Below are 13,424 nucleotides of genomic sequence, written 5' to 3'. Positions count from 1 at the left end.
CTAAACAACGATAATCTGACATTATCAATGACCACCAGCCAAAAAGAATTTACTGAGAGTCTATTATTTGACAGACTCCGAGGATTCTCGAAATAATCAATACTCAAAAGGATACATGAACTCTTCATTTTGGAAGCTCCTCCCAGTATCATAACCCAGCCATGGGAGTATGTTGTTTTTTCCAATGTACTTCCATAAATTCACCAGAAGAGGACCACCCAGCATTCTGGCGGCCTTCCTCAAATTCTCTTGACATTGTAAGGGTGCCAGAGGATCACTTGGGCTCTTCGACTCTCTTTCCTCATTGTCTCCATGTGACCCGCCCATCTTTTCTTCCTATAATCCATACTGATGAGCAAGATCTATAGATTTTCCATACAAATACATGTCATGATCTTGGCAACAGACATTCCTGTTTCGTATTTCCCATATACATGGTCAGGTCAAATTCTTTTAAGTGGCAACAGATATCTTCCAGGAGGATCTGCAAATGTTCTACTTTTTGATACAATCAGAACAACATCATCCACTAACAAGAACATCTGGAGAATTACAAAAGCTGCCACAGAGAAACCCTTGTCAAATTACTCTGTCCTTGACCTCCTCCATTATTGTGTTCGATGCTTCATGATTAAAGGGTTCTTCATATATTGTTATGCTTTTTGAAGAATATCAAATATGTTTTAATATGTGTGGATGAGAGACACTATTTTGGAAGAGAGCCATTGAGGTGAGGTTTTGATCCACTGAATCATTTTTGTTTTCGTAATCAACAAACAATAAGCACAATGATATATTATACCTACATCTTTCAGTCAATTTTGAAGCATTGAAGATGTGATGTATTATTGAATAGTACCTTCAGAAGCTTGTTTGTTCTACTAGCACCCTCATTGAGAATGCCCTTATTTTCTGTTCAGATGACTCATAAGAATTTTGTATAGGAGTATAAGCAAATAGGTAGTTGTCAATGATTTCTCAGTGTCCTTTTTTCAAGTTTTTATAAGGTCTAAGATTTTTTCTATATCTTTGGTGTTTTCTCCATCTCATTAATGATCCCTCAGTGGGTGGAACATTTCCAAAAGTTGTTTTAAGAAATGTATACTTATTAACCCAAAGATATCACAATCACACTACACAATATACACATATACTAACTTTATTTTCAGTTTAACTCATAAAGCATTTCTAAAGAACCTACTATATGCTTAACAGTAAGCTAGACCCTGAGAGAAATGGAAAAAAAAAAACCCTGTATAGATCATAGTTCATTCTCTCTAGGATTTTATACCTTCCCTTCATGTATACATATGATGCTACTACTTTCTTACTACATATCATTTCCTCAAGTTCCTTGCAATCTGGCTTCTGACATACCATTTCATTCACTAATTCAACAAGCATTTGTTAAATATCTACTATTTGTCACACACTGGTTGCTAGAGATAAAAAGACAAAAGTGAGACAATCTCCTTCTCTGAAAGATCTTCCCTTCTTTCTCAAGTTTCATTTATGGCTGCCTAATTTAAAAATCTAGTTATTTTCTTTCATTCATCATCCTCCTTGACATTTTTTGTAGCCTTTAGCAGCATTGAAAGAAGAAGGTTCTTTCTGGGAATGTGTCCCTTAGCTTCTGAGACATCACATTCTACTGGCTAAATTTGTAACTGTCTAATTTCTCCTTCTGTCTCATCAACATTTTTAAAATCCCTCAATTTATATTTTACCCAAGATCCTTTCCTCTATCTTCTTTCTATACTATTCCCTATCCCTTTGTAAACTCATTCGCTGTGATGATTTCAGTTATCATCTCTCTTGAGGTGACTCACAAAATATATCTTTATCACTGACTCTTCTTCTAAACTCCATATGTATATCTCCATGTTCTCAAAAGACTTTCTCCACCTTGACATCCCACTGACAATCCAACCCCAACATATCCTAAACTAGCACTATCATTTCTTCCAAAAGCAAATCTATTTCTTTTTCTGACAATGGCATCACCATTCCCTCCTTTCTCCATTGTTATGACTTTGACTTTTTCTTCCTTATTTTCTTATATTGTAACAACATTATTGATCCTCTTGATTCTGATTCCAAGTCAGTTCCTTTCCCTCTTTTCTCACAACCACCACCTTAGTTAGAGACCTCATTACTATTTGCCTGCACTAATTGCAGCTGCCTCTAATAGGCCTTTTGACTTCTAGGCGTTTTCTCCTATGATTCATCTTGCAGGGCACCATCAGATTAATTTTCTATATGGAGAAATCTGGTCATATTCCTCCTCTTTTTGAAAACCTTCAATTTTTTCCCTACCATCTACAAATTAAAAATTAAGTCTTGGTATTCAACCTTCTCAATTTTGTGGTGCCACTGTATATTTCCACTTACCCTAAACCTCCTCCAAACTGGACTACGGACATAATGTACAGCCCACCTCTTTTCTAGATCTGAGCCTTTGCTTGTGTTCAAACAAATACCCCACAATGATGCAACTCTTTGCCTGTTGAATTCCTTCTCATCCTTTAAAACCCAACTCAGTTGCTACCTGTTCTGGCAAATACTCTTTGTATCCATAGTTGATCATGACCCTTCCCCTGCTAACCTCCTAAATAATTTTATTTGGATCCCTAGTGCATTCATTATGTATTTTATGTTGGGTAATATTGTCTACAATATGTCCTAAACCTCTACTTCTCCTTTAAATCCATTTCAGAATCACTGAATCAAAGTAAGAATTGTGACAAAATTCAGGGTAAATCTAGTTCAACAGATACCTATTAAAAGATACTTCTACAACATGCCCAACAAGTGGACACCTAATATCTGTTGGATTCACTTCTGGACAGTTCTACTTGTTAGGACATTTTTCCTTAAAGCTACCCCTGGATGAAATGTCTATCCATTTTTTTCTAATTTTGCTAGTCACTCTTTTGTATGATTATTCTTCAAATATGTAACTATAGCTATTCTTTATTAATCCCTTCTTCTCTAAGAGAAATATTACAATTTCCTTCAAGCAATCCTTATATGGCATGTTGTATGGGATGTGGTAGAGTAGATTCAGTACTGTAAGATAAAAGGACACATTTTCCAATTTCCAAAAAAAGAAAGAGGGAAATCTACATAATACAGACCAGTAAACTTTATATTTATTCTTGGAAAAATTCAAGAATAGCTTATTAAGGGGCTGGTTAGTAAACATTTGGAAAAAGAAAGAGTGATCAGGAAGAATCTCCATGGCTTCTTTTTTTTGGGGGGGGGTTGTTGTTTTTTTTTGCCAGGCAATGAGGGTTAAATGACTTGCCCAAGGTCAAACAGCTAGTAAATGTCAAGTGTCTGAGGCTGGATTTGAACTTCGGTCCTCCTGAATCCAGGGCCAGTGCTTTATCCACTGTACCATCTAGCTGCCCCCCCCCCCGCCATGGCTTCTTTAAGAATAGATCATGTCAAACTAAATACACTTTAAAAAAAAGCCCAGGATACCAGAGTCTTAGACCAGAGTAATATTGTAGACATACTTTACTGACATTTCAGAAAAGATTATAAAAAAGACTATTTCATGTTATCATGGTGAATGAATGAAGAGGTGTGAGCTGAATAACTAGAGTTAGGTGAATTTACTAGAATCTAAGAGTAATCATTAATGAGTTGATTTAAATTTGCAGCATGGTTAATAATAGATGTTCTCAGTATCTGTTTTATTCTGCATTATTTAAGGTTTTTATTAATTACATTAGTGGTGACATGCTTTTAAAAGTTAAAAATGACAAAATTAGGTGGAAGGAATGATAGAGTAAGGTTGCAAAAACAACTTGACAGGCTAGAATGCTGGGGTAAATCTAATAAGCCTTCCAGGTCTGTTATCTGCCTTGTACCAGGGTCTTCTCCAGAGCTGGGCTCAAGCAGCCATCTGTGTAAAAGACCAAATCATATAATTCCCAGTTTCAGTGGCTGCCATGGATTTCTACAATGCCAACCCAACTGCTTGACTTATATTAAGGGACATCAATATACATACTGATACTCCCTCAATTATCTTAACTTCCCAATTCATCAGTCTACTCAGGTTCCATGATCCCTTCCTCCACAACTCAGCTACATAAAAAAATGGTCATACCATTGATCTTTCTAAAGAGAGAGAGAGAGAGAGAGAGAGAGAGAGAGAGAGAGAGAGAGAGAGAGGGAGGGAGGGAGGGAGGAAGAGAGAATATGGGAAATGACCTGAGAGGTGAAGGCATAACCATAATAACTCATAGATATCTTGTATATACCAAGTTGTTTGCATGTTTCCCCTGTTCTAATGTTAGCTCCTTGAGGGCAGAGTGTTTTTTTACTTTCTTTGTATCTTCAGTGCTTAGCACAGTGCCTGTCACATATTAAGACCTTATTAAATGTTTCTTATTGATTGATAATAAGGATGTGTAAAGTCCTATGTATGAGTTCAAAAATTCAACTTTAGATGCTCAAGATAAGAGAAGCATAACTAGACAACAGTTCATCTCAAAGAAGAGCTAGAGGTTTTAGTAGACTGAAAACTCCAGGTAAATTCTCAGTGTAAAAGGCAGCCCACCTCCCTCACAAAAAATTCAAAACAACCTAAATTAAGAGAACCCTAGTATCTGGGATAAGGAAGGTAATAATCTTGATTTCCTCTGCCCTAGTCAAATCTGAAGTGTTGACTTCAGCTATGGGTGTCACATTTCAGGAATTACATCAAGAAGCTTGAGAACATGAAGAGGAGGGCAACCAATATGATGCAAGAACTAGTGATTATTTCATGCTAAATTAGAGAACAAGTATTTTGGTTGTGTGATAGATGTCACCCTATTATTTCCAAGGATTAGATATGTTCCATTTTGGCCCGAAGAATAGAATTATATATCTGGGTAGAAATTGAAGAGATGAATTTGGGCTCAATGGAATGAAAACTTCCTTACAATTAGATCTAGCAAACTGAGGAATAGTGTGTCTTAGAAGTGTCCTCTCATCCAAAAGTCATTTGAATCAAGACAACAAGATTGGAGCTGTGAGGGGATTCTTGGCCAGGCATGGATTGTTCGACTTGGTCTCTAGGGTCTATTGCAATTCAAAAATTATGTGATTAATGGAAACAGCTCTATTTTTGTAAGTCAGTAGGGTAACATGGAAACAGCACTGTACTTGGCACCAGAAGACATGCGTTAAAGGTCCACATGCAGCACTTACTGGCTGTGTGATCGTGGGCAAATATTATTGCCCGATCTACTTCACAAGGTTAATGTGAAGATAGTACTGGATTGTTGTTGTTGTTGTTGTTATTATTATGCTTTATCCCTTTTGGAATTTGCTCTTTTTTTGTGTTCAAAATTCCTGTTTCACTATTTCAAAGCCCTCTTTTCCAGGTTATGGAATGTTGGACTTTTTTTTTTTTACCTTGTTCTGGTGGTATGAAGGAATAAGTCTCGCTGTCCTATGTGCTCTCTAAATGTAGGTACCTTTCTCAGATACTAGTGTTTTTCAGGCAAGTTGATCATGTTACATGAAGAGAAATAATAAATTTAGTGGAGGGTAAAGAAATAAAGGAAATAGGCAACTTCATATAGTTCATAGGACCTTGAAGTTAGAGTCAGGAAGATCTAGGTTCATATCCTATCTCAGAGATTTAATAGCTGTAAAACACTGGACAATCCATTTCAACTTTCTAATAATCAATTTTCTCATGTAAAATGAGGTTGTTAAGCTTGACGGCTTCTCAAGGTTCCTTCCACCTCTAAATCTCTGAGCCTATTTATTCACTGTAATACTATGTTTGCCCTTGATCAAGGAAGAAGTGGGCCACTTCTCATTTGAAATCTTTAAGAAAACCTTGGGTGATCACTTATCAGGAAAAGTTTAAAAAAAAAAAGGCCAAGGGCATTAGATAGCTGATTTAAAACTGTTCTTTCACCTAAAGAGGTTTATGCTTGAATTTGAGTATTTTCTGCTTGAGAAATAGAAGTCTCAGAACCTAGACTCTGAGAGACAAAACCAAGGAAGTTTCTGATAATGGTCCAAGGGTAAGGTCTTTCCTTCCCTTTCTACAATATGTAAATAAAAATAAAGGCAGCATCCTAGCCAAGGATTTTAGCTGATCCAGAAGCTAGAATTAGTGTAGACCAAATGTCCAACAGACAGCAGTCAGAATCCAATATTGCAACAGCACCCAGTGGAACAATGTTTGGCAAAACAATGTGTGTGTGTGTGTGTGTGTGTGTGTGTGTGTGTGTGTGTGTGTGTGTGTGAGAGAGAGAGAGAGAGAGAGAGAGAGAGAGAGAGAGAGAGAGAGAGAGAGAGAAAGAGAAATCAAACAGCAGCACCAGCAGCAGATTCTTTGAAGACTACAAGAACATCAGTCTCTGTCTAGCTGGGACTAAAAGAATTCTGAAGACTATGAGACAAGTACCAATAGGAGCTGTACATTTGTGAAAAGACATAAGTAGCTCTGAAGCATTGCATATATTAGTTGTCCATCTATGTGTATGCCCTGGACACAGCTGTTCTTTGGCCACATATATTCCCCATATACCTATTCCCCCATGTGCACACCCTAACCAGTTGTGTCCTCTATGTGTGTGTGCCTCTCCAAGTGTTTTATTTTTATGTGCTCCACTATTTTTTGTGTTTATTTTAGGGAGATGGTACTTCATACTTATGGGTGAATTTATTTAGATTTTTTTGTTTATTTGCTTTTTCTTTTTTATGGGTGAATATTTTCTTGCTACTTTTCTTATTATACCATGCTATTCCACTAAATACCTCTAGTTTTGAGTGAATTGCATGCTCTGACTATTCAAAAACACACATTGGAAAGGGCTCACAAAGTAAAATTTTAGGGTTGTGTACTCACAGCATGCATGATGTACTCTAAAACTGGAGTAATCATGCTCTAAGATATTTAATTCATATGAGTTGGTAGAGGATGCCCCTATGTGCTATAAGTATAATAATAAGTATGTAAGGGAGGGGCATCTAGGTGGTGCAGTGGATAGAGCACCAGATCTGAATTCAGGAGGACCTGAGTTCAAATCTCTAACACTTGACACTTACTAGCTTTGTGACCCTGTGACCCAGGGCAAGTCACTTAACCCTAACTGCCTCACGAAAAAGAAAAGAAATAATAAGTGTATAAGGGAGAATTTTTTTTCACATTTCTGGGACTGGCAACCAAGAAAAGAATTATTTAAGTATCAGGGAAGGTGCAGAAGGTATATTTTGTATCCAGATTAAAATTCACTTCCTGACCATACATCTATGTATTCGTTGTCTCTTTCTTAATAATGTGTGTATATAAAATGTGTGTCTATTCCAAAGCACGTGTAAAGGAATGTATGTTGGTAGGAGTTATGAGAATGGTGAAAGGTAAATGTCTCTGGAAAAGAAGTGAAGATAGTCTGCCTAAACAGCTTAGACAAAAACAATAGTTTGGCAAGAAAAGAGAACGAAAAGGGATGAGATTCATAGCGTGAAGAAAGTACAGAGGAAGAACTGGCACGGTTTGGTTGGTTGGATGGGAAGGATATTCTCTTGGGATCTATTTCAGTCTGCTGCTTGACCCGCCAAACGGTGCCATTTTTATTGCCTTTTCCACTATTCTGTTCAAATAGCCATGACAAAGAAAAATAGACTAAGTAGAAAGGTAATGGCCCTACACAGCCGGTAATGACATATTTTGGTCCAAATAGAGTATCAGCATAATGACTGTTTATTTGTTCTCCAGTTCCAGGGTTCTGGTCAGTAAGATATGGCCTGGCCATCATCATACACTTCTGTCTATTTGTAACTACCTCACAAAATTTGAGTCTGAGCATTGCCATTGTTGCCATGGTGAACAGTACAGGCCAGTCTAATCAGACCAATGTTTCCATTAAGGGGCAACCTGATGCCACTCCAGATGCAGGGGTAAGTTGATGGCAGATCCAACTTCTTTTATTGATTCATTCATTCCAAAAGCATGCATTTTATCTATCATATGTGATACATTGTACATTCTACAGTGGTGAATGGCCTATGTGGGAAGGGAAAATTCAAAAAATTACTAGTGGCTGGAATATAGAATTTATGAAGTAGGAGCATATGTGAATAAAGAGTATAATAATAAGTGTAGTTAACATTTATATAGCACTTTAACATTTGAAAAGCATTTTTCAAGTAGTATCTAATTTAATCTTCATAACAGTCCTCTGAGGTAGACCCTATATTATCCTCATTTTACATATGAAGAAACTGAGGCTGAGACAGGTTAAATGACAGGTCATAAAATATAATAGGCAGAATCAAAGTTCATGCCTTTTTGATTCTAAGTTGAGAAATATATCCACTCTGCCACCTGGCTGCTTATTGTAAACACTGATGAAAAGGTACATTGCAGCCAGATTTGTCAAAGGTTTTTATTCCAACTGGCAAAGTTGGTATTTTTCCTCTAAGCAATGAGGAATTACTAAATGTTTGGGGCCATGGCATTGGTATAGTCAAGTGTATGCCTTGGGAAGATGATTTTGGCATCTTTGTAAAGGAAATATTAGTTGCTAAACATTTATTAATTGTCAACTACATGCTCAGAACTGGGGATACAACAAAATCCCTGCCCTCAAGAAGCTCACAATCTAATGGGGGAGATAAGTAAATAATTTCTTACAAATGAGCTACAAGCTGGAAATGAAAGAAAGTGAGAGAATCCAGGAGATGGAAATTAAGAGGTGAAGAAAGTAATTAGGAGGCTATTATGATAGTCCAGAGGAGAGATTGTGAGGACTGCCATTATGGTAATTACCATGTGAGTGCAGAGATATTGATGGATTTGAGAGATGATTTGGAGATAGAATCCATAAGATTAATTGACTAGATATTAGGAGTAAAGGAGAGGGAAGAGTCAATAAAGACTCCAAGTATATGAACTTAGGATAACAGGGAGAATTGCAGTTCACTCAACAGAAATAGAGAGAATTAGAAGAGTTACTTTATGGTAGTGGGATATGATGGATTCTACTGAGGTTGAAATATCAAAGAGACATCAAAGAGGTAGCTCACATGCAACTGATGATGTGACCAAAGTCCAAGAGAGAAATTAGTGTTGGGTATGTAAATTTGGGAGAATTGTGGGGAACACAATGTATATTACTATAGTAAGGACATGGAGTATAAAGTCATAGAAGAGGAGAATTGAGAAAAGGTCATTAAGAGGCAGAGCCAAGATAATGGAGTGAGAGGAAGAATTTTCATTCTAGTTCACCTCCCACACAAAGATGTAAAGAAAGTATTAGACTGAATTCTGATTGTAAAAGCCAAGGAGAAGTCACAGTGAATTATTTTTCCTGTCCAAGGTGGATTAGGGAGACAGAGAGTTCTATGGATGCTAGAGAAGGGATTAGTAGGAATAGGCCATTGGTGCTGACAGGGAATATACAGTGTCCAGGGATGAAAAGAAGACTGAGGCAGGGATCAAGAACAGGAAGCAAAGTTGAAAAAGGGATCCCATGGTATCCCTGAGCAAGCACTTGTTGCAAGAGCAGGTGCCAACTAGCAACTTTGTCACCCACCTATTCCTGGGTCATGTATTCAGAACAGAGAGGTGTGGTTGTAAACATTGGACCCTAGCTATGTATTGAGCATGGGAAAAAGTTCTTGGAAGCAAACAATAGGTGATCCAAGGAGCAGAGTACAATATCACAGAGCAAAGGGGATGCTCTGAATGTACTAAGCCCCGCATTGTGTCAGTAGTGGCTAAAACAAGCAGCAGTCTACTGAAACTCCAAACCAGAAAAAGAAAAAAATAGGTCTAAATATAAGTCAGGAACTATCAGTAGAGGAGTTATCATACCACTTTGGAAGTCACTGAAAGCTTGCAGACCCACAACCAGGGCCATCAAAGAAACAGAAGAACATAAATGGGCAGAAGTTCAGGCTAGATATCCCTACAGAAGTGTGCAGATACCAAAATTACCACAACATCCAAAGTCAAGAAGAATGTTGGAAGAATGAGAAAGCAAAATAGAATTCTGCCATAGAGTTTTTATGATGACAGGGAAGCTCAAGACAGAAGAGAAAAACTTGGAAAATATCTACAAATAAAACCTCACAGAAAGATTCAGCTTGGACGCAAGTCCAACAAAAATTTCTGGAAGAGTTAAAGCAAGATTTAAAGAGGAAGCTAAACAATTAAAAAAAAAACAAATGACAGCAGGAGAGGAAAGAATGGGAAAAGAGATAAAAGTAAGAAAAGAAAAATGTGAAAAGAGAATAACTTGGATTGAGAACAATAAAACTTTACTGAAGAAAATAAATCCTTGAAAATTAAAATTGATCAAATGGAAGCAAATTACTCCATGTGATATAGAGAAATAATAAAACAAAGTCAAAAGATTGAAAAATGGAAGATAATGTAAAATATCTCATAAAATAAAACAACTGACCTAACAAACAGATCAAGGAGAGATTATTTTAAAAATCATTGTGGAAGGGGCAGCTAGATGGCGCAGTGGATAGAGCACCGGCCCTGGAGTCAGGAGTACCTGAGTTCAAATCTGGCCTCAGACACTTAACACTTACTAGCTGTGTGACCCTGGGCAAGTCACTTAACCCCAATTGACTCACTAAAAAAAAAAAATCATTGCGGGGCAGCTAGGTGGTGCACTGGATAGAGCACAGGCCTGGCCCTGGATTCAGGAGGACCTGAGTTCAAGTTCAGTCTCAGACACTTGACACTTACTAGCTGTGTGACCCGGAGCAAGTCACTTAACCCCCATTGCCCTGCCCCCCCAAAATAAAAATTCCAATCTTGAACCTAAGTAACCAACATGGCCTGATCCACAGCCATGAGGTGACAGGGACTGGACATGCACTTTTATTTTATTTTTTTAGCTGCAAGTTATATAGTATTTTATTATTTTCTAGTTACATGTAGAGACAGCTTTCAACATATTTTTTTTGTGGGGCCATGGGGGTTAAGTGACTTGCCCAGGGTCACACGGCTAGTAAGTGTAAAGTGTCTGAGGCTGGATTTGAATTCAGGTACTCCTGAATCCAGGGCCGGTGCTTTATCCACTGCACCACCTAGCTGCCCCCCTCAACATATTTTTTGCAAGATTTCTAGTTTCAAATTTTTCCTCCCTTCCTCCCCTCCCTCCCTCTCCCAAAGACAGCAATCATTATGATGTAGGCTATACATGTACAATCACATTAAACATATTTCTGCATTAGTCATGCTGTGAAAGAAGAATCAGAGCAAAAGGGGAAAACCTCAAAAAAAGAAAACAAAAAAAGTAGAACTAGTCTGGTTCAATCTGCATCTAGATTCCCCAGTTCATTTTTTTCTGGATTTGGAGAGCGTTTTCCATCATGAGTCCTTTAGAACTATCTTGGATCATTGTATTGCTGAGAAGAATCAAGTCTATCACAGTTGATTAACACATAATGTTGTTGACACTGTGTACAATGTTCTCCTGGTTCTCATCTCACTCAGCATCAGTTCATGTAAGTCCTTCCAGGTTTCTCTGAAATCCACCTGCTAATTATTTCTTTACACTGATTTTTTTTTTTGGTGAGGCAATTGGGGTTAAGTGACTTGCCCATGGTCACACAGCTAGTAAGTGTTAAGTGTCTGAGGCCGGATTTGAACTCAGGTACTCCTGACTCCAGGGCTGGCGCTCTATCCACTGTGGCACCTAGCTGCCCCTACACTGATTTAAAAAAAACAAAACACTTTATGTTCTAAATTTTCTTCCTCCCTCCCTCCCTAATCAACCCTATGGAATCAAGCAATTCAATACAAGTCATGCATGTTCAGTTATGCCAAGCATCTTCACATTAGTCAAGCTGTGAAAGAAAATAGAATAACTTTAGAAAGAGGAACTAACAAATAAAATTATACTTGAATCTGTATTCAAATACCATCAGTTCTTCCTCTGTTGATGGTTTGTATTTTTCATATGTCCTTTTTTTTTTTTTTTTTTTTTGCGGGGCAATGGGGGTTAAGTGACTTGCCCAGGGTCACACAGCTAGTAAGTGTCAAGTGTCTGAGGCCGGATTTGAACTCAGGTACTCCTGAATCCAGGGCCGGTGCTTTATCCACTGCGCCACCTAGCTGCCCCCTCATATGTCCTCCTGATAACATCCTGCTCATCATTTCTTTCACAGTTACTATTGCTAACTGTATTATCCTCCACCCTTTCCCTCTCCTTGATATTTACTCTATTTTCTATCTTCTTTCACCCTATCCCTCCTCAAAAGTGTTTTGCTTTTTACTGCCCCCTGCCCCAATCTGGCCTCCCTTCCTTTACCTCTCCCCCCCCCCGACCCTTTTCCCCTTCCCCTCCCACTTTCCCTCAGGAAAAATATATTACTATACCCACTTGAATGTTTGTGTTATTCCCTCTTTGAGCCAATTCTGATGAAAGAAAGGCTCACTCACTCCCCTGCTCCTTCTCTATTTCCTCCTCCACTCCATAAGCTTTTTCTTGTTTCTTTTATGTGAGCTTTTTTATACCCTTACACCTCTCCATTTCCCTTTCTTCCAGTGTATTCCTCTTACCCCTTAACTTTATTTTAAAGATGTCATCATGGGTCAGCTAGGAGACACAGTGGACAAAGCACCAGCCCTGGATCCAGGAGGCCCTGAGCACAAATCTGGCCCCCGATATGAGCCAACCCACCTTGCCTGCCCCACAAAAAACAAGGATAAATGCTTTACAGATATCATCCCTTCATATTCATTTTACACCTGTGCCCTCTGTCTAAGTATATTCCTTTCAGCTTCCCTAATCCTTCTTATGAGTTGGAAATATTATCTTCTCATGTAAGAATGCAAACAATTTATCCTTTTAATGTCCCTCATGATTTCCTTTTGCTGTTTACCTTTTTATGCTTCTCTAGGGTCTTGTGTTTGAAAGTCAAATTTTCTATTCAGTTCAGGTCTTTTCATCATGAATAACTGAAAGCCCTCTTTTTCATTGAAGTTTCACTTTTTCCTCTGAAAGATCATACTCAGTTTTGCTGGGTAGGCAATTTTTGCCCTCTGGAATATCATATTCAATGTCCTCCGGTCCTTTAATGTAGAAGCTGCTAGATCTTGTGTTACCCTGACTGTGACTCCACAGTATTTGAATTCCTTCTTTCTAGCTGCTTGCAATATTTTCTCCTTGACACGGGATCTCTGGAATTGGGCTATAATATTCCTGGAAGTTTTCCTTTTGGGATCTCTTTCAGGAGGTGATTGGTGTATTCTTTCAATTTCTATTTTACCTTGGCCATGACCTTATTTTAAGAAACATTTAAATAAATCATAAAAGAAAACTTCCCAAATATCTTAGAAACAAAGAGTAAAGTAGAAATTTAAAGAAGCAATTGCTCACTTCCTGATAGAAATTACAAAATGAAAACTCCCAGGAATTTTGTAGTCAAAATCCAGA

At 37.9% G+C, this 13,424-nt stretch overlaps 1 protein-coding gene across 3 annotated transcripts in view; it reads left to right on the top strand.

Annotated features, from left to right (window-relative positions):
- Positions 1-13,424, top strand: part of LOC122746502 (sodium-dependent phosphate transport protein 3-like) — a 54,163-nt gene that overhangs the window by 17,396 nt on the left and 23,343 nt on the right. For all 3 annotated transcript variants that reach the window (XM_043992152.1, XM_043992150.1, XM_043992151.1), the window contains exon 3: positions 7,739-7,920. In XM_043992152.1, coding sequence (XP_043848087.1) covers positions 7,739-7,920 — 182 coding nt within the window. The remainder of the gene's footprint in view (positions 1-7,738; positions 7,921-13,424) is intronic.

Source organism: Dromiciops gliroides, chromosome 3 (assembly GCF_019393635.1).
Source record: "Dromiciops gliroides isolate mDroGli1 chromosome 3, mDroGli1.pri, whole genome shotgun sequence".
Classification (NCBI taxonomy): Eukaryota; Metazoa; Chordata; class Mammalia; order Microbiotheria; family Microbiotheriidae; genus Dromiciops; species Dromiciops gliroides.
Note: the sequence above shows the minus strand (reverse complement) of the source record. Positions and strands in the feature narration are given on the sequence as shown.